The sequence below is a fragment of the Microchirus variegatus genome (assembly GCF_963457635.1).
Source record: "Microchirus variegatus genome assembly, chromosome: 23".
NCBI lineage: Eukaryota > Metazoa > Chordata > Actinopteri > Pleuronectiformes > Soleidae > Microchirus > Microchirus variegatus.
Genome location: NC_139824.1, coordinates 1,691,763 through 1,710,037, shown reverse-complemented (window position 1 = coordinate 1,710,037; position 18,275 = coordinate 1,691,763). Strand labels below are relative to the sequence as shown.

General features: G+C 39.9%; 1 protein-coding gene across 1 annotated transcript; it reads left to right on the top strand.

Moving 5' to 3' along the window:
- Positions 1-771: 771 nt before the first annotated feature.
- amd1 (adenosylmethionine decarboxylase 1) lies at positions 772-17,820 on the top strand. The gene is made up of 9 exons (XM_083909688.1): positions 772-1,067; positions 6,670-6,756; positions 7,631-7,757; positions 7,866-7,968; positions 9,352-9,394; positions 14,140-14,284; positions 14,535-14,627; positions 14,718-14,873; positions 14,968-17,820. The coding sequence occupies exons 1-9, from the start codon at positions 955-957 to the stop codon at positions 15,109-15,111; spliced, it is 1,011 nt and encodes a 336-aa protein (XP_083765814.1). The 5' UTR covers positions 772-954; the 3' UTR covers positions 15,112-17,820.
- Positions 17,821-18,275: the final 455 nt, after the last annotated feature.

Genomic DNA, 18,275 nt, shown 5'->3' with positions numbered 1-18,275 from the left:
TCTGCTCCGCTTAATGTTCACTGGCTCGTTGACGTTTCTAATTGGCGCGCGGGGCTTTCTGGGTAGTGTATTTTTTTAGTACAGGCACCACGCTTCGCCTGCTTGAAAACTGACGTGAAGAAACTACAACCCCCGTTTCTGGCTTACATGTACACTCCTCAAACATGCAGCCCTCACTGATTTATATGTTTATGTCCACAGCTGTTCCTTTACACTAGATAACTCATAGATTGCATACATGCTTGATCATAATAACGATAAAAATAATAATTAATATGTAATATTTGGTAGAACCACTATTATATTGTTTGTATATTATATTGTTGTAATATTTATAAACGCTATAAATATAAATAAATGAATAGATATATAAACACACACACACACACACACACACACACACACATACCATTAGATTTGTTGTTTTAGCAATGCTGCAATAACCATACACAAAAGCAGCTACTATTAAGTGTGACCCTGGCTCTCTTAAACCCGGAGTGGAATTATTATAAACCTGTGTTTGTCCTATTATTTCATGTCCAACCCAAACAATCCAATCAAATTTGGCCGTCGATATTTCAATTCTCACTTACAAGGAGTCACGTGAGGAAATACTTGCTTTTGCAAAGATTGACATGAGTCTGGACCAACCGTGTGTGTCTCCAGCAGACTCTGGCCAATGGACGTGATGGACGGAAGGCTGACGTAGCTGTGCTCGCATATAAAGCCTCTGCGCCACCCACACTCAGTGCTCTTCACAGTATGGCCGGCGATATTAGCTAGCACTCACTCACGGTATTCTCTGTAAAAGGGAAGACGGTAACTCAAGAAAATCAACACCTGGATTGCTTAAAGGGCTGTACCTCACTAAATTATAACTGATCGAGGAAGGACCAATTAAGCTGTAAACGTTACAACCGACGTTTAATATTTTTGTTGGCTGTCTGTTGCCTCATGATGGAAGAAAATGGTGCACATTTCTTCGAGGGGACCGAGAAGCTGCTGGAGGTGTGGTTCTCTCGGCAGGATGAGACCAAAGGAACCGGGGACCTCCGCACCATCCCGAGGTTAGTGTCATGTGAATGTCGCGGCTGTTCTGTCAGTCCTTGGTCACACATTGAAACGATGGCGGAATCCTCGGCCACACGAATGCCCTCGTAACACATGTAACCCGTTAAATGTGGCTTAAAATTACGCTTTTCAAACGGAACGTTCCCCTCTATAGCCCACCGACTCATTCCTCGTGAACTGGTTTAGGTGGGGAGTCAAATTTCTGTTACCAGAGCGCGTTGCTAGTAAGCTAGCTAACTCCGTCACTGGAAAATGGCCACCTCCCCCTTTCACCGTGGCAACTCTAAGCTAAGTCATTCATTCTTCAACGTGGTAATGGAAGGCGTTTAACATACTGACATATGCTCACGGCTCCTAAAGTTGTTGGTGCGTGAACGGTGATAAAGTCGTCTTGTCGGCAAGTTTGATGCCCTTTTAAACTATCCCACTGGAGCTAGTTCATGCGATAAAATAGGAGCATTTCAGCTTTGTCATGCTGCTCTCTGGGCCTTTGTATGACCCAAACACCTGCTGTATGCGTTACACCAGTATTGCCTTTTATTACTGTATTGTGTCGGCCCACTTTTTTTTCCGCTAACGTGAGGCGTTAACCTTTTAATAACAGGATAATTAATCAGTCACATGCGTGTAATTAGTGCTGTCCTGTAAACTGTACCGAAAGTCGTTTTTTGTTATACTTCACTGTTGTTGTTGTTTTTTCCTGCCTGAATATGTCCTTGCATGTGGCCGCTCGTTCTCACCGCGTGTTGCTTAATCTGCAACACTGGCCCACACGCACGCACCCAGGCTCAAAACGCTTGCGTTTATTCTGGGACCTGTTTTTTTGTTAAGAGAAGAGGGGGTGGTTGCTGTTGGTGTCGGGTAAGTGTCTCAATCAGAGAAGCTGAGTTATCAGCCGAGTGGTATTGGAGAGATACGGTGACTGACGGTGCGGTTTGCCTCTAATATTTCAAACATTGCTAATCCCCAGCAGGGCATCTCCAACATCTGCTCATTCAATTAAATGACTAAAATTGAGCATGGTGGTTGTTCCGGTCACGTTTCGAGCCATGCATTCTCTCCCCTCCCATCTCCTCTGATTGGTTAGTGGGTCTCCCCCACTGTGCCTCAGTGGCTCTTGGCTGCTTCCAGTGAAAAGATCCTACTTGATAAAGAAATGTATTTGAATGGCTGAAATGACATTTGCCCCACTAAACACCACTTGTATTTTGTAATGAATGGATTCAAAAGCTGTAGGTGAGGTAATGTTACCATTTAGTTCAGACTTAAAATGTAAACAAAAGTACTTTTGAGCAGGTTACTCCTGGTTTGTCAGGGAGTGTTGAGCAACTTGAGGTGTGCTCATGTGGTCTATAGAATGATATTTCTTTGACAGCTGTTATAAATTGGCCAGCACCACATGCTCCCCTTCTCGAGTTTGAAAACCAGTTGCCTGTGTTTTCAGTTCACACCCAGGTTTAACTTTTTAAAGCTGCGTACCAGTTTGTTCATGTTGCAGTCGTGTATTAATGAATGAATGAACTGTAGCAAAGGTCCAGGCCATACACTTCTGCTCATTAACCTGATCACTGTGGTCAGTTTAAGAAAATATTGTGTGTGGGGTCAGTCGTTGGATGACGACCAGCATTCATTTACAGCTACAGGGCAGATTAATGGCTCAGGACACTGTCATGGAATCAGACCTGTTGGACGTCAGCCAATGTCCAAATAAGTCCACAGGGGCAACTGATTCACTAATGTGTGCAAATACTGTTGTAGTCACTTCCTTAGGACTCTATGGCACCTTTTATATTTTTCTTTGTGTCGTTGTCAAGTACTTGTCCCGTCAGTCAAGTATTTTACATCGACTCTTAAACGTGGTCTTTCCTGTCTGTGTTGGCTGTATAATTATATTGATGGTTATTGTCTTTTACTTTTAATGTAATCAAATGGTTATGTGCTGGTTAATCCCTGCCCATGAAACAGACCTACATGATTACTGTGTAGTATAATCAGCCTGATCTGGTTCTTTCTTTCCTGGAGATCACGCTTTCTCTGAGGAAAATCTGATCCTGCCAAGAGACCAGAAATAGCCTCTGGTGTGCATTTCACACTGGAACTGGATCTGACCCAGGTCTTAATAATAATGCTGTCCCTTTGGCATGTTGCAGCAACCCCTCAAATCACTTATATTTACATATCTGCATATAAAAAAAGGGGATACAAAACAAATGCATGGCACAAAAGTAACTTTTTCTTAAATGTTTGCTTTCCTTTCTAATTTTTTTCAGTTTGAGTCAAATGGGTCAAGTGTGGTATAACTTACATCAGTGTGGCACAGGCCTTTCTAATGGAGGCAGCTTGGTTTACTGTTTACACAAATGGGAAGAGAAAAAAGTCATACAAAAAATGTATGATTCCTTGCAAATTAGGCACTTTAATGATCACAGTTAATAGGTTGTGATGACTGTTGTCAGTGTTTAGAGATGTATACCATCTTCACCCTTAAAACTTAATTTAAGTGGCATTGAGCAATATAGATTATCGATTAAGTCGGTCCATTTTTATTATAGTTGAAAGTTTTTTTTTCAATAAATGGCTCTGAAAAGACCATTAAAGAGCACAAATCTAAGGAAGAAAACGTTTTGGTTTTTTTCACGGAAATAAATTACACTCGATGTGAATTTACACCTAGCACTAAAATGTGTTTTCTGTGATTGGACTTCAGTTGGGTAGCACATGACAATTTGTAAGTAAACCTGAGGATGTATTAACTCATCTGCAAACCACTTTTTGAGGTGGTCTTGAGAGTGTAAATGTAATTAGTCTGATGCATCTCCATAAAATAGTGTGGCTAATGTTGTTGATGTAGTGACATGCAGAATGTGATGCAGAAGTCTGCTGTTGGAAATCTTGTGGTGGTGATTGGAAAGCAATCTGCTCTTGATGTGGACACCTGAGACCATGTTAATACTAGGTGTGAATTAGGGCTGGGCAATATTTTTTAAAATGAGATATGGAATTAGACCATATCGCGTATATCGATATAGTTCAAATTAGCGCTGTGGTCCTTGCTCCAGGCAAGCTGCTGACCGGAGCTCTCTGCACTGCTCCTCTTGCCCCGCCCCTCTTTCATGCACAGTGAGGGGAGGGGCAGGAACAGACGCTCCGCTTCACATGGAGAAAGCAGCAACGTCTGCGGAGCGCGCAGAGGAGAGCGTCTGGGTTAGTAAAACAAAAAGCAGTGGCTCAATCATTTCTAGACGGTTCAGATACAAATCATCAGACGAGCAACAAAACCACGCTATATGTAGGGAGTGCCATAAGCACGTTGCAGCAATACGAATCTTTTTCACCACTTAAAAACGTGGCACAAAGTGCAATATGCGTAGTGTGTGAAACTGCGCGCTGCAGAAGCCACAGGCACAAGCCGTCCACAACCCGACAAAACTCCAGACAAGTGGTGTGCAATAACAAAAGCAGTGTCCTTTCACATTGCCAAAGAAATGTTCATGAAATGTTAATGAAAACGATGGACCCGAGATATGAGCTTCCCAGTCGCAACTATTGTGCACGAGAAGCACTGCCGCAAATGTACAGTGACGTCAGACAGAGCCTTGCAAACTCGCTAACGTCACCCATTTAGCGTCGACCAGCGTTATGTAGTCAAGTAGCACATGTGACAGCACTACTGTTTATCAAAGTAAAATAAAAGAGGGGGAAATTAGTTGCTGCTCTGTCTCTTGTACAACTGGTTGAGACTGTTCAGATAAGTTAACGAAAAGGTAATCTGAAGCTGATGTATAAAAATGTTTTTCTTAAAATTAGCACTTTATTTTGTTGTCTCTATATATAAATGCTGCCCTTACTAGGGTTTGTCATTTTGTTCTTTTATAAGAAAAGAAAATCTGTAATTTGATTTTTAAAAGCCATTTATAGTTGTCAAACTAAAACATTTTGATATTGTACTTTTCTCATATACACATTTATTTCAGAAAAAGTTTGGCCTATTTTATAGGCTATTTTTATTTAAGATATTTTTACATTTCACAGCTCTCACTTTGCAGAAAAAATATCGAGATATATATTGTATATCGTTGTTCAACCAAAATATATCGAGATATGACTTTTGGTCCATATCGCCCAGCCCTAGTGTGAATGCATGTGGCGACGTGCTATCCAATAGCTCTCATCACAGAAAACAAATGTTATGTTGATCAGTAACTGAGCTTTTTGTGCTTAAACCTGTCAAAATGGCTACTATGCAAAGCTCCCATCCCAATGTTTATCTTGGTTCCTTGAGGCTGTGTACACAGATTGTTGTTGGTAGCCACCATTGTTTGTAAATGTCATCAAGGACGATGAAAAAAATAATCATCCCTCATGACGGAGTGAGCGCACTGACTTGGACTTGTTTGCCGTTTAAGGTGCTGTGCCGATGTCGCTGCTCCTCCATTATGATTGGATAAAGGTGTTGTTCAAGGTTGTAGTTAAACCTGTTTCTTGGATTATCTGAACAAATAGTGACTGTTTAACGGCCTACTTTATATTATGTTTTCTCCTCTACTTTTTCAGTCAATAAGTTGTCAGATGGATATTTGTCTATTTTGGCCAGTTGTCTGGATGATCGGTTTGTTTCAGAAGGAACTAGGAAAGTGTCTTATTTATGAGCAGTTAGCACAAGGTGAAACTGAATGTTTTTAGTTCACCACTGATACAAGCTCATCAGGACATGACTGTGGGTAACTGCATAGTTACTGGAAACTGTGAACTAACGGCAGGTATAACTGTAGCACATAAAGTAACCTTAAAAATCTAATTTCAGATCTGTGGATGTTAATTTCCACTTGTCAAATGATGACTTAAGATGATTGGGAAGTGAAGTAGATTGAGGCTAAAGTGATCAAACCAGAAATTAGTCAATAGTCATGACCCTGGTTGTCCCATTTGATACTACGTAGCATGAGCTGCTGGTAAATTCCCCATTGATCGGTGGTGCTCCTCACGGTCTTTCTGGACTGGCCCAGTCTGTGCTGTCACTCCTACTGGACAATTTGAATAGGCTGCCATTCCAAGGTTGTAGTGAGATTGTGACGCAGCTGCTTTTGCACAGCAGGCTGTGAGACAGAGGAGGGGGAGGAGATGGGGCAGCAGCATTCTTGTCAAGCACAGTGCTGCTTGTCATCTTTAGTCAGCAAATGAACACATTTCTCTGCAGCTTTTCTTTTTCGTTCTGACTGCAGTATTGCAAGTTTATTTGATTTATCAAGCACATTTCTATATATTTACAGCTCTCCAAAGTGCTCTGTTAAACAATAGCATAACTGAACTCAAGTATTATTGCAAGTCTTAGTTGAGTGTTCGTTTGGGGTTTGTTTTCTGAAAGTTTCGCCGAGCACAAACTTTTCCAGGAATCCTCTCTCTTTGCCGGACACTGCTGCAGAATAGCTTGTGTTGAATGAATTTAAAGACGACACATAAAACTACTTTAACTTTTAAATGAAAAATTTCCCCTTGCTCTGATTCACTCCCTCAATGTGACCTGGTTATTTATTAAAAATATAAAATATTTATATGTCCAAGCACTAATTGTTGCCCTTTTTCTAATTTTTCTTGTAGGTTTGAGTGGGACAAACTTTTGGAGAATGTGCATTGTTTGATCATAAGTGTGACAAAGACTGACAAACAGGAAGCTTATATACTCAGGTGAGTGTTCCACAATTCCTGTTGATAAGAAGACGGGATTACCTATACTTGCCATTTCCAGATCTTTCACTATTCCAGGTCATAAGATGAGACAAAACATGCGGATTAATTAGTCCCAAGTCTTTATTCACTTACATTATTGTCACTACTTCATTCAAAGGAGTGAAACGAGTATTTAACTGCTCTTCTTTGTAAAACATAACTGCACATATTGTTACATGGTCAAAATAATGCAACTCATGTAATGGAGTTAAATAATGTGTCTACCTCTACTCCAGTCAATTCGACACAGTCAGCCGCAGAGGGAAAATGGCTAATTGTGTATTTCTGTGCCCTGTTTTAAACACATTTTGAACATTTAGTAATTCTCAATTACTGGAATTTGCTTGACAAAGTCACAAACGCTACACTAGTAGACTACCAATGACACTAGACCAGGGTGAATTGTTTTGAGTTATTATTGTACATCTTAAAACCAACTTGGTATTTTCAACCTTGACCAATTTAATTCCACAATTTTGTAGAGTTAAGCTTCCCAGTAAACTGCTCTGTGGTCAAAGCATTCGTGTACCAGTATAAAATGTGCCTCCTCAGTGTATTTCCATGTTTTGTTTTCAGTCTCTTTTTAGTCTGATTCAGTATTTCACTCTGGCACAAATTTGTAATATTGTGAAAGTTGCAGTCATGTTGAACAGCTTTTGCTTCACAGTGGTGTATTTTACATGTGTTTGTTACGTACTCGGATGTGTTTGTTTGGCTGTGGACCAAACAGAACTGTGGCTGTATTTTTAAATGGTAGTGTGGTTGATTCCTATTTTGTAATTGAGTATAGTGGCACATTAAAATCAGCTTATGTCCTGTGTCTCATCCACAGTGAGAGTAGCATGTTTGTCTCAAAGAGACGTTTCATTTTGAAGACGTGTGGAACCACCCTCTTGCTGCAAGCACTGGTCCCTCTGCTGGAACTAGCCAGGGAGTACTGTGGCTTCGATGCCATCGAGGTTTGAAGCAAACATTGCTAAATATCTTCATGTACATATGGGATTTAAACTGTCTCTTTGATGTGTGAATAAGGCACTGATCAGACTCTCTTGGTTTCTTATTCTCAGAATTTTTTCTACTCCCGCAAGAATTTCATGAAGCCAACTCATCAAGAATTCCCTCATCGAAACTTCCAGGAAGAAGTGGAATTTCTCAGCCAGATTTTCCCCAGTATGTAACTATTAGTTACACTAATGGCACTTTTCTATTAAACAGTTCCAGCCACAATGTCCTACAGTTTAGCATTGTTTGGTTTGATTCCTTTGTACTTCAGTCAGAAAGACTTAAAAATCCTGAAAACGTCAATCAATCAATCTTTATTTGTATAGCCCACAGTTTACAAAACATAGTTTGTCTCACGGGACTTCACAGGGTTGGTAACATCCTCTGTCCTTAGGCCTTTGACCAGGGTAAGGAAAAACTACCAGGGGTAAAAAAAACCTTATTACAGAAAAAAAACAAAAAACCTACAATAAAGAATAGCAAGTAAAAATGTCTAAAATCCCAATATTTAACAGAGGAGTAAGTGTATTTAGCGCCAGCACTACAGAAAGCCAACGGTCATTAGCCGAATCACAACCCATTTAATCGTATTTCGGTTCAGTGACTGTCAGACAGATTCTGTACTCCGGTCATGCAGAAGTACTGAACTGATCTTTTAAATTAAAGCTATACTTGCCTTTCTAGCATGTCTCACAGCACCTAGAAAAGCGGCTATGTGCATAAGTGATTCATCAGTAGCCTGGACACAGAGTGCTAAGGTTCTCCTCTCTACTCTGACTGTAGGCTGGGACTGCAGCGGTTACTGTGCTTTGGGACGTGATCCCAGCAACACACGCTTCTTGTTAAGCTCAGTAACTGCAGGGTGATACGTGCTTTCACGTGAGATTCTCCAAACACCACAAAAACTGCAGATTTAGCGACAAAGTCGCCACGTTGGTAACACTGCTCTGTTAGAGATGGGCACAACTTGCAAGCTGTGACATCGTTTGGCGAGGTGCGCGACAGAAGACAGACGGGTAGCTCGGCGAATTATTTTATTCGGGCCAAATGTTTTAATTGGTCATACTTTTATCATAATAATATGAGAATTAAATAATCATGTGTTTCAAAACCTGGCGGGAGCAATTTAAGATTACAAAAGAAAAGTGTAAAAATGCAAGAAGAGCTTTAACCGATGCTCATGATTCAGTTACACTGACAACTGCTTTGCTCGTCACTAGTTGGTGTGTTTTTTTTGGGGGGGGTGTGTATAAAATGATGTCATGACCGTTTCGTGCAGCCGTGGTATGACAACCCTGCCCACATTGAATACTATAGTAATGGAAAATTACGAGCCTGATGACCTAGAGCTAGCTTTATTTTATTAATTTGCTTCTAAGTAATGACAAGATAGTTGATTTAACTGGTATGACTCCAGAAATGTACTGATCTAAGGTTAAGTGTTGTGGAATAACCATGCAGAAGCCCACACATGAAGTGTACCATAGCCTCTAGAAATGTGTTTACGTTCAATATTGAATCCTAAGTCCTCTTTCTTCTTGCCTCTTCCAGATGGTGCAGCCTACTGTATGGGGCGTCTGAACTCTGACTGCTGGTAAGCAATGCATTGTATTCTGTATAGTTTGCAGTGGTGCCAACTTCAGTGGGTCGACCTGTGTCTCTATTGTCCTTTCATATCCAGATCACCATAAATATCATGAGTTAGTGTGAGGGAAGCCAAGCGGAAAGAGAACTTGGCTTTATGACCAAAGGGTTGCCGGTTCAAGTCCCCACCAGGTCAAGGGCTACCCCTGAGCAAGGTACCTCATTTTTTTATTGGGCAATCTAAATTGACCTCAGGTACAGGGGTTACATTTAGGCTGTCTCATTCCATGGTCTGGATCCTGTGAAGTGTTGAATTGTCATCTGGGTGTTGTCAAAATGCATCACAGCGCCACGCCTAGGGCGTGTCCCAATTTCCACACGAATTGTCAATTCCTTCTCACAGCAGAGGCTATCCCAGAAATCATCGCGTGCCATTGGCATGGCATTTTTTTTGTAAAACTCTATTACTGCTACACGAGAACGGGTTGAGTGGAGCCTGGATAATTGTAAACCAAACACAAATGCAAAAAATAAATGCATAAAATAAACTCCAAAATTATTGTTGTTGTTGTTATTATTATTATTATTATTATTATTATTATTATTATTATTATTATAAAAATAAGATAAAATCATTTAATTACATATCATTCCAATGCTTTTTATCCAAGCCATTTGAGCTGATTCGTCATATTATTGAGTTATGTTTGTGGAATAAAGAGAAGCCTTAAGAAGCTTAACCAGGTTTATTAAACCTGGTCAAACCGGTGTTCTATGTCCAAAATTATTTGCTGTGAATAACCAATAATTATAGAATTGACTTGGATATTGTTGTAGAAATGTTATTTCTGTACAAATTATATTATTCAAATCATAAAACGTAACTCATATTCCATGTTTGTCGCTCAGTATGAGACGCATCACATTTACTTGAATATGAAATAGTTCTGAAATAATAACTGGATGCTCCATCAAAACTAATGAACTGGTACAACACAAAAACACCATTCGTTCCAGGTGTTCGTTTTTGTCAAAAAAAACCCACAGGGGGATATCCATTTTTTGTCTTGCGTTGTATTGTCTGTGTGTCTTCCCACCACAAGGGGGAAAAAAAGGATACAGATTTTCAAGCTACCAGCTATATTTTCATTCAGAATAGGCATTCGCAAATGGCTGAAAAAGCCAGTAACTACACTGTTGGCGTCCCTGGAACCTGGCAGCAGCAGGAGAACCGGAGGAGCACCTGCCAAAGTTCGCAGCTGTGCAGGCTGTCGCTGCACACGTTTTATTAATGCCTCATGTCATTGCCCCCACCTCACTAAAGTCAAGGCATTGCTATTATAGAGTGTGCCCCTCATCTGGTGCAGACAGATGGGCCCTTTTTTCTGCACACCACCTCCTAGATAATTTCTCTGGCTTTATCCCCACATCAAATTAATGAGAGGGGGAGAGAAGAGAGTTGTGTTATGGGGAGTTCATCATTTGTGCTGTATGCAGCCATGTTTCGCTTTTGTGCAAAGAGACTTTCCAGCATTTAATAGGTGCTGTTCCACCGTGTACTCGCATCTCTTTGAAACCGTTTTGTTGGTGTTCCAAACTGATCTTGGACAGACTCTTAGCGGGTATAGACGGGCATGTGCTGGCCACTGTTTTTGCCTGCGTCATCACAAGGGGCAGGAGAGCTGTAATTCAGGACTTTGAACTGTACAGAGTTGGGGTTTAGCCTCTTGGTGTACAGCCTGATGGAATGAAATAGAAGAAGGGGAAACTGAGTGAGCAGTCGACAGTCATCTCCTCACTTGACTGCACACTTGGGAGAATCCAGACACTCTACTGTACTCCTTGGCCGTTTCTCAATATCCATACTTGTGTGTACTTGTGTACTCCCATACTTGTGAAAACGTCATCAGCCTCAGTCCAAGTTCTGTTCCAATTCTCAAGAAAGCAAGCAGCAAGTACGGTTCTCTTACCAGGAAGTGTTCTCACTCCGCCCATTTTACCGGATACATTGGTTGGTGACTTGAGCGTACATGGGAAAGCCATATATCCCAGAATGCATTTTGGTGGAACAGAGCAGGATAAAATACAAATATAAACCTGAAATAAATATTTTTCTTTGTCCCGGAACGCAGTTTTAAAATAATTTGAGTCGAGAAATTAGTCATTTAGAATCCAAACGTGGTTTGTGCAATAAGATATGGCGTATTTATAGTATGACATCGGCGCTGTCGGAGGTCATCAGCTCTGCCTCTGCACAGTGCCCGTCACAGAGCAGCGTTACCTCGGCCTGTCCTGATGAAATGATCCGCTGGCTCAGACGGCTCCGTCATTAGATATTTGGTGTGATAGATAAATTTGTTGTTGACATGTTTTGTTTTTAATGCAAACGTTTTGACCCGACCGTGTGAACGTTTGTATATTATTGTTTTATTTATTTTAACTTTGAATTTTAGATTTATATTAAAGTCGCACTGTCATTGTAAATGTATTTAAATATAATGGACACTATAATATAGTGTGTGTGTGTGTGTGTGTCTGTTAGGCCTGGGTGATATATCAATTAATTCGATTTTTTTGTTCCGACGATTTTAAAAATAAAAAATCGATATTTTCTCCTCTTACTTCGGCTCACATTTTTTATTTTTGGCACTGGGGAAATGTTCCAGGGACTGCTCATGGGCACCACCTGTGCATCTTCTCACAAACACTCACCCGGTCAGGGTTTCCCCCAGTGCATATTGCTTGTTTATTTACTTTATATACAGTTTTGTTTTTTTTATACACCACAGATTTTTCTAAACAGTGGAAGCGCGCTGCGTGTCCCCTTGTCCAGGTGCCGATTGAAACTCAAGTCACACTATCAAATACGCCATTATTATATCCGCGAGAAATGTGCGCGGATATTATGGAATCGGTCTCGCGCGTCCGCAGATTTTGGCCGTTAACGCGATAACTGGAAAGGTGTTTGAAATTAAATTTTCTTATTTTTTTTATGGGTCACATACCCCCTGTAGATGATCCCTATTGATTTTGAGCTGTCTACCATTATTATTAATTAATTAATGATATAAAAACATATTTTCGCCTGTATCTTCCAAAGTATTGCAGGTATTGGCTTCAAATTTTGCATGGGCATCACATACCACCTGAGAATTACCCCTATCTTTGTAGCTTTATTATTAATTAGCAAATTAATCAATTTATTTTGTTAAAAACACTTTCGGCTTGATCTTCCAGACTGATGGAGATATTGCCTTCAAATTGTGTACAATGATTCATGTAACGACTATCTACAAGTACAATCATTATTACTTTGGCTATGATTGGTAATAGTTACATAATAAGTTAACTGATTAACTTATTAGTGAACACAGAAAAAATAGTTATGGCATTTTTTCTTTATTATTGAGCTCATTTGGACACATTGAAGATATCATGGGTTTATTTAGCACTTATTCATAATATTTATTACATTATAATATAAATGTATTAATTATCACATAGAAAATAGTTAAGCCTCCATTTCTTTATTAATGCGTTGAATGGAAAGTTTGAACATATTGTATGCTTTTTCATGAAATTAAATAAACATAGTGTATGCTTTTTCATGACATTTGGACACTTTGAAGATATGGCAGGTGTGGTTAGCATTTAAATATTCATAATATTTAACAAGGTATAGTAGGTTGACTAGTTTTATTAAAACCTAGAGAGAAATTTATGAGTTCAGGTATTCTCTGTGTTCAATATCGCGTTTATATGGATACTTTGAACATGTATAAAGTGTAGTCGGCACTATATCATAATATTTAACAGTTATTTTGTTGAATTTATTAATAATTAATTAAAACGGTTAGTGGCAGGTGCGAGTGCGTATACTTTGGGTATATTGGAAAGTTGAGGATTGGACAAGTTCGCGGATATACCCCTTGCTGTCGGCCCCCCGACAGCGTAGGCTAGTTATGGTTATATTTTTATTGTCAATAAAGATGTTATATTTAGGAATGCACCGATAATTCGGCGGCCGAAACACATCGAGTACGCTGTGGAACAGCACCTGTTAAACGCTGAAAAGTCTCTTTGCACAAAAGTTAAACTTATGAATTCCCTGCGACATTCACTTCACAGCAGAGAACATTCTCTCTCTTTGAACAGTTGACTAAATAGATCGGCTCCTCTGATGCATCTGTTATTCCCGTAATTGCAGCATTGTAGGGGTAAAATTGGGTGTAGAAATGATCCAGTCTGATATGGAGAAGAGCACGGCGCAGGAGAGGGAGAACAGTACAGTGCGCAGAAAACTGTCTGCACCAGATGAGGGGCCACTACCACATTTTTATTTATGTTAATTATTTTACTTTTAAATGTGACCAGCATAAAACGCATTTCATAGGGCCCTAGATCAGTCAGAGTCTGTTACGGTCATGGAGGATGCATTTAAAATATTTTAATTAACTGACACTGAAACACTGTATGTGTGTGTAAAACGTCATGCATTTACACATAGTACATCATATGAATAATTATTTTGTCTTTAGTAGTTTAAAAAAAAAATCATTAGATTTTTTATTAAATAAATCAGGGATTTTATTTTTAGGCCATATCGCCCGAATACATGTATGTGTACGTGTACGTGTACGTATATATTATTCTACATTGCTCCATTTTATCTATTTTCCACATGGAACTGTATATTTGAATAAAAATGAAGTAATACATTAAGTTTAATATTTCAAATGGTGTTGTCACCTGCAGGTACCTGTTTACCCTGGACTTACCCGAGTACTGGGAAAACAAGCATGCAGATCAGACACTGGAAGTTCTGATGAGTGACCTTGATCCAGCCATTATGGACCAGTTCTATATGAAAGATGGTGTTTCTGCAAGTGATGTCACTCGTGTAAGTAGACCTCACTGCTTCTGTTTTTTTCTAATAAACCTTGTGTATTGGTTTTTCACACAGTAAGCACAACCATAACCCCACTCTTACCCTCTTAATTCACACATTCCATCAGAGAAAAACAATTCAATGTAAAAGACTAAATGAGAGCAGAGAGTGGGGACAAAAGAGAACCTAAATCATAAGGGTAAGGCGGCACAATACGGCCCAGTGGTCAGTGATCTTGAGTGAGGTTGTATTGTTTTTGCAGATGAGTGGAATTCGTGACCTGATAGCAGGTTCTGTGATCGATGCCACAATGTTCAACCCTTGTGGATACTCAATGAATGGAATGAAGACTGACGTGAGTCTCTCTTCCTTGTTCTCTTATTTTTACCTCATGCCAACTGCTTGAGTGTTTTTTTGTATTTGTTTGAATTGTTTCTCTCTATAGGGAACTTACTGGACCATCCACATCACCCCTGAGCCAGAGTTCTCCTATGTCAGCTTTGAAACCAACCTCTCTGCTACATCGTACGATGATTTGGTGAGGAAGGTTGTGGATGTGTTCAAGCCAGGAAAGTTTGTGACTACCCTTTTTGTCAATCAGGTATGTAGAAACCACACCCACCTTGTTTATTTTTGTGTGCGAGTTTGATTTAAAATGTAAATTCTCTTTTTCCCCCTTCTGTTTGCCTCTGCAGAGCTCAAAATGTCGCAGTGTTTTTTCTTCTGCCCAGAAACTTGAGGGGTACAAGCGCCTCGACCGCCAATTGGCTCAGTTTAATGATTACAATTTTGTCTTCACAAGTTACGCTAAGAACCGCCAGCAGAACCAGCAGAGCTGAGGGTCGGGGATGAGGAAGAGGCGCAAAAAGAAAAGCTGCTGGGGGCTGCCTCACCCACCAGTAGAGAGCTCATTGTCTTCCCCCTCCTCCCTCCTCCCGTTCTGCTGCTGTCGGCACTCTGAACCTTGCGGTGCTGATGCAGTCACAAGCCCGAGTTTAACCTTAAGTTTGAGTTGTTTGCATTGTTGTACCTGTGACTTAGATCTCTTGCATGAAAGCTCTTCTCTTTGTTTTGATATTCTAGCTCACTCTTGCTGTGATCTTGAAGTGCATGTAGAAGAATTAAACGTGCTCAGTTTGAGGATGTCCACCTGTGCCCAGTACAACGGTCCCTTCCTGCAAGTCTCTGCCCTCATCCCCAACAGACAAGGCTTCCGGCCACACTAGGCTAGGTGCCCTGACATGCTCAGATCAGTCTCTGCCTCTTAAATAAGCTCCGCTCAGTGTGTCTGTTAACATACAGTACATGAAATATGCCCCCATTTTCTCTCCAGTTTGACAATTGGTGTTCATGAATCCCTATCAATTAATATCGAGTGCACTTTAAAAAGAAAGTGGTTTACTCATGATATTTATTTAAAAAAAAAAAGTGAGCCCAGCCTTTTGTGTGATGGCTTCTTGAATGTAAAAAAAATAAAAAATCAGGGTAAGCTTTTGGCCAATCTCGTCGTTATCAAATCTGACAACAAAAACAAATGCCAGTCTGGTTACTGTAAAACTGTACCACTGGACTTTGATACAGTGCTTGTACTGTATACATTCATGAACATTGCTTTCATGCCGCTCAACCTAGAATATCCTCTTGTCCTTGTGATGAGACGAGCAGATGTGCATTTAAAGTTTTATTGCCCAAAAAAACATTTGTATGAATCATTGAAGACATTCTTTGTTTTACAGTGAGCTGTATCTACAATAAATCTCTGAGTCTTATACTCCACCCCAGTCTCTCCACATTGATTTGAATTGGTTGATGCAAAATGTACAAAGTCCATGTCAAGTGGTCTGTGCACCCATCTTTCAAATGTACACTACTTACAAAAAGTTAGGGATGTTTGGCTTTTGGATTCAATATCAGAATGCACCTAAAATGCACTATAACCTTCACAGGTGAACTTAAGTTAACCTTCTCTAAACTTTTGTATGCAAATGTCCAATTATTCAATGTTTCAGTACTTCTTGAATAACATGCTGTTCTCTAACAAGGTGATTAACTGCAAAAATCACAGATGTCTGTAGTGGTTCAGTTATTTAAGAGTTCAAACAGTCCTCTTCATCATGATGTTCAAATTTTGACATCATGAGACCAAGAAAACACTTGATCATGTTATTGAGAAATTGAGATTTTTTTGTTGTGGTATTGCCACCACTGTTGGTTCTTGTTTGAGATAAAGAAATAAGAAATTACCATTGCATCCTTCTACTTAAAATTTGCCCTGCTTTCATGGTAGAATATCACTGTAGAGTGAACTTTCCTATCCCTAACTTTTTGTGTCTCGAGAAAATCTTTGAGCAGGTTAGAGCTGAATGTGACTCCAGGCCTGAATATGCTCACACACACACAGTCAGTCAGACTGAGCCTGCCCCCTCAGCACAGTGACCAGTGGTCCTGGCTGTGAACATCCTGCTCTCAATGGGAAATAATGAATTGGACAGTTTTTGCATTGACCAGCAAAGCATTTTTCTTTTCCCCACATAACCTCATCCTCTCTCTCTTTCTGAACCATAGAGAAATGTGTTAAGCACAATGGAGGTCCAGCAGTCTGAGCATGTCAGGGTGCTCCCGGATCATTCCACCTGTACATGCTGCAGAACCTGCCATTTTATCAAATTTATTGTGTCTTTTATTTTTTTTTCTCTCTGGGAATTGGTCGCGTAGCAGTTTTCTTTTTTCTTTTGTTTGGATCATCAGTGTTCTTTGTTCATTGAGGAGGAAAATCCTGTGACTACTAGACCCGTGCTTACTTGACAGTGTAATTTAGAACTGTCTCTTCCTCCCTTTTTTGGGGAGTGCTGTCAGTATGGGTCTGTGTGCTTCACACCTCCAAAGCAGGTTCGCATCCTTGTTGATAAATTGTTGTCAAAAGTTTGTTTTATTCAGCTGTGTTGTATTCATGTTTGACTGTACAAGTGAAGAAGATGTACTCTGGTCTAACCTGCTCCATGTTAGAATGAGCTGCGACTGTGAATGTTGACCTTCTGTGGTTTGTCTGTCATGGCTGTGACAGACAAACCACTACACAGCACTGTCCAAAACTCCTCGCACTGCTCTTGATTTAAGCGCATGTGAGCCTTGCTGGTGTGGATCATTGACTTAATTTTTTTATACAGTGAACTCAGTTGTACGGTAACAATTTTATACAAAACACATTTTGTATTTGTGCCGTGGACCAATTCTTTTCTTTCCCATTTTGTCCGGATACATTGTTGTGAAGCCAATATTCAAAACTGCTTTAAGAAGGTAATCGGTAATCTTTTCAAAGTTTATTTTCTTTTTTTTGTAAATTAAATCTAAAATCCTCTCTTCCTGTAAATCTCAGAAAAGAACCATGCAACCCCCCCCCCCCAGGTGAAGAGTGAAGAGTATGCATCGGGATGTACTGATGGCAAAGCTTAGCTGTTTTAATTCTTTCTTTTGCTGCTCATTGGATGATCAAGATGTGCTAAATATATCTGTACTATGAGCTTGATGCTTAAATAAAAGATGCTTATCTGTGCAAACACTGTGCTTTGTTTCAAGTGTGGTTTTCACAGCTTTTACAATGCCACCAGATCTATTATACACATACATCACAGATGCATCATCCTGTCATTGAAACATGATCGACAATAAATCCATCCACTTCAGTCAAGTGCTGGAGGTGAACATTTTATATTCAAGTATGCAAACAAAACCTCATGTAACCACGGAAGGAAAAACACATTGCACGTATGCTAACGGAGACCTGTATACTAACACCTAAGAACCAAAAGTATATGAAGATTGTTTCTTTTCTTTCTTATTCTTTATAAAACGGTCAAATATTTGTATGTGTCCAGTGTAATTCCTGGAATATTCAATCTTTATTTATATAGCCCACAGTTAACAAAACAGTTTGTTTCACAGGGTTGGTAACATCCTCTGTCCTTAGACCTTCAACCAGGGTAAGTAAAAAAACTACCAGGGT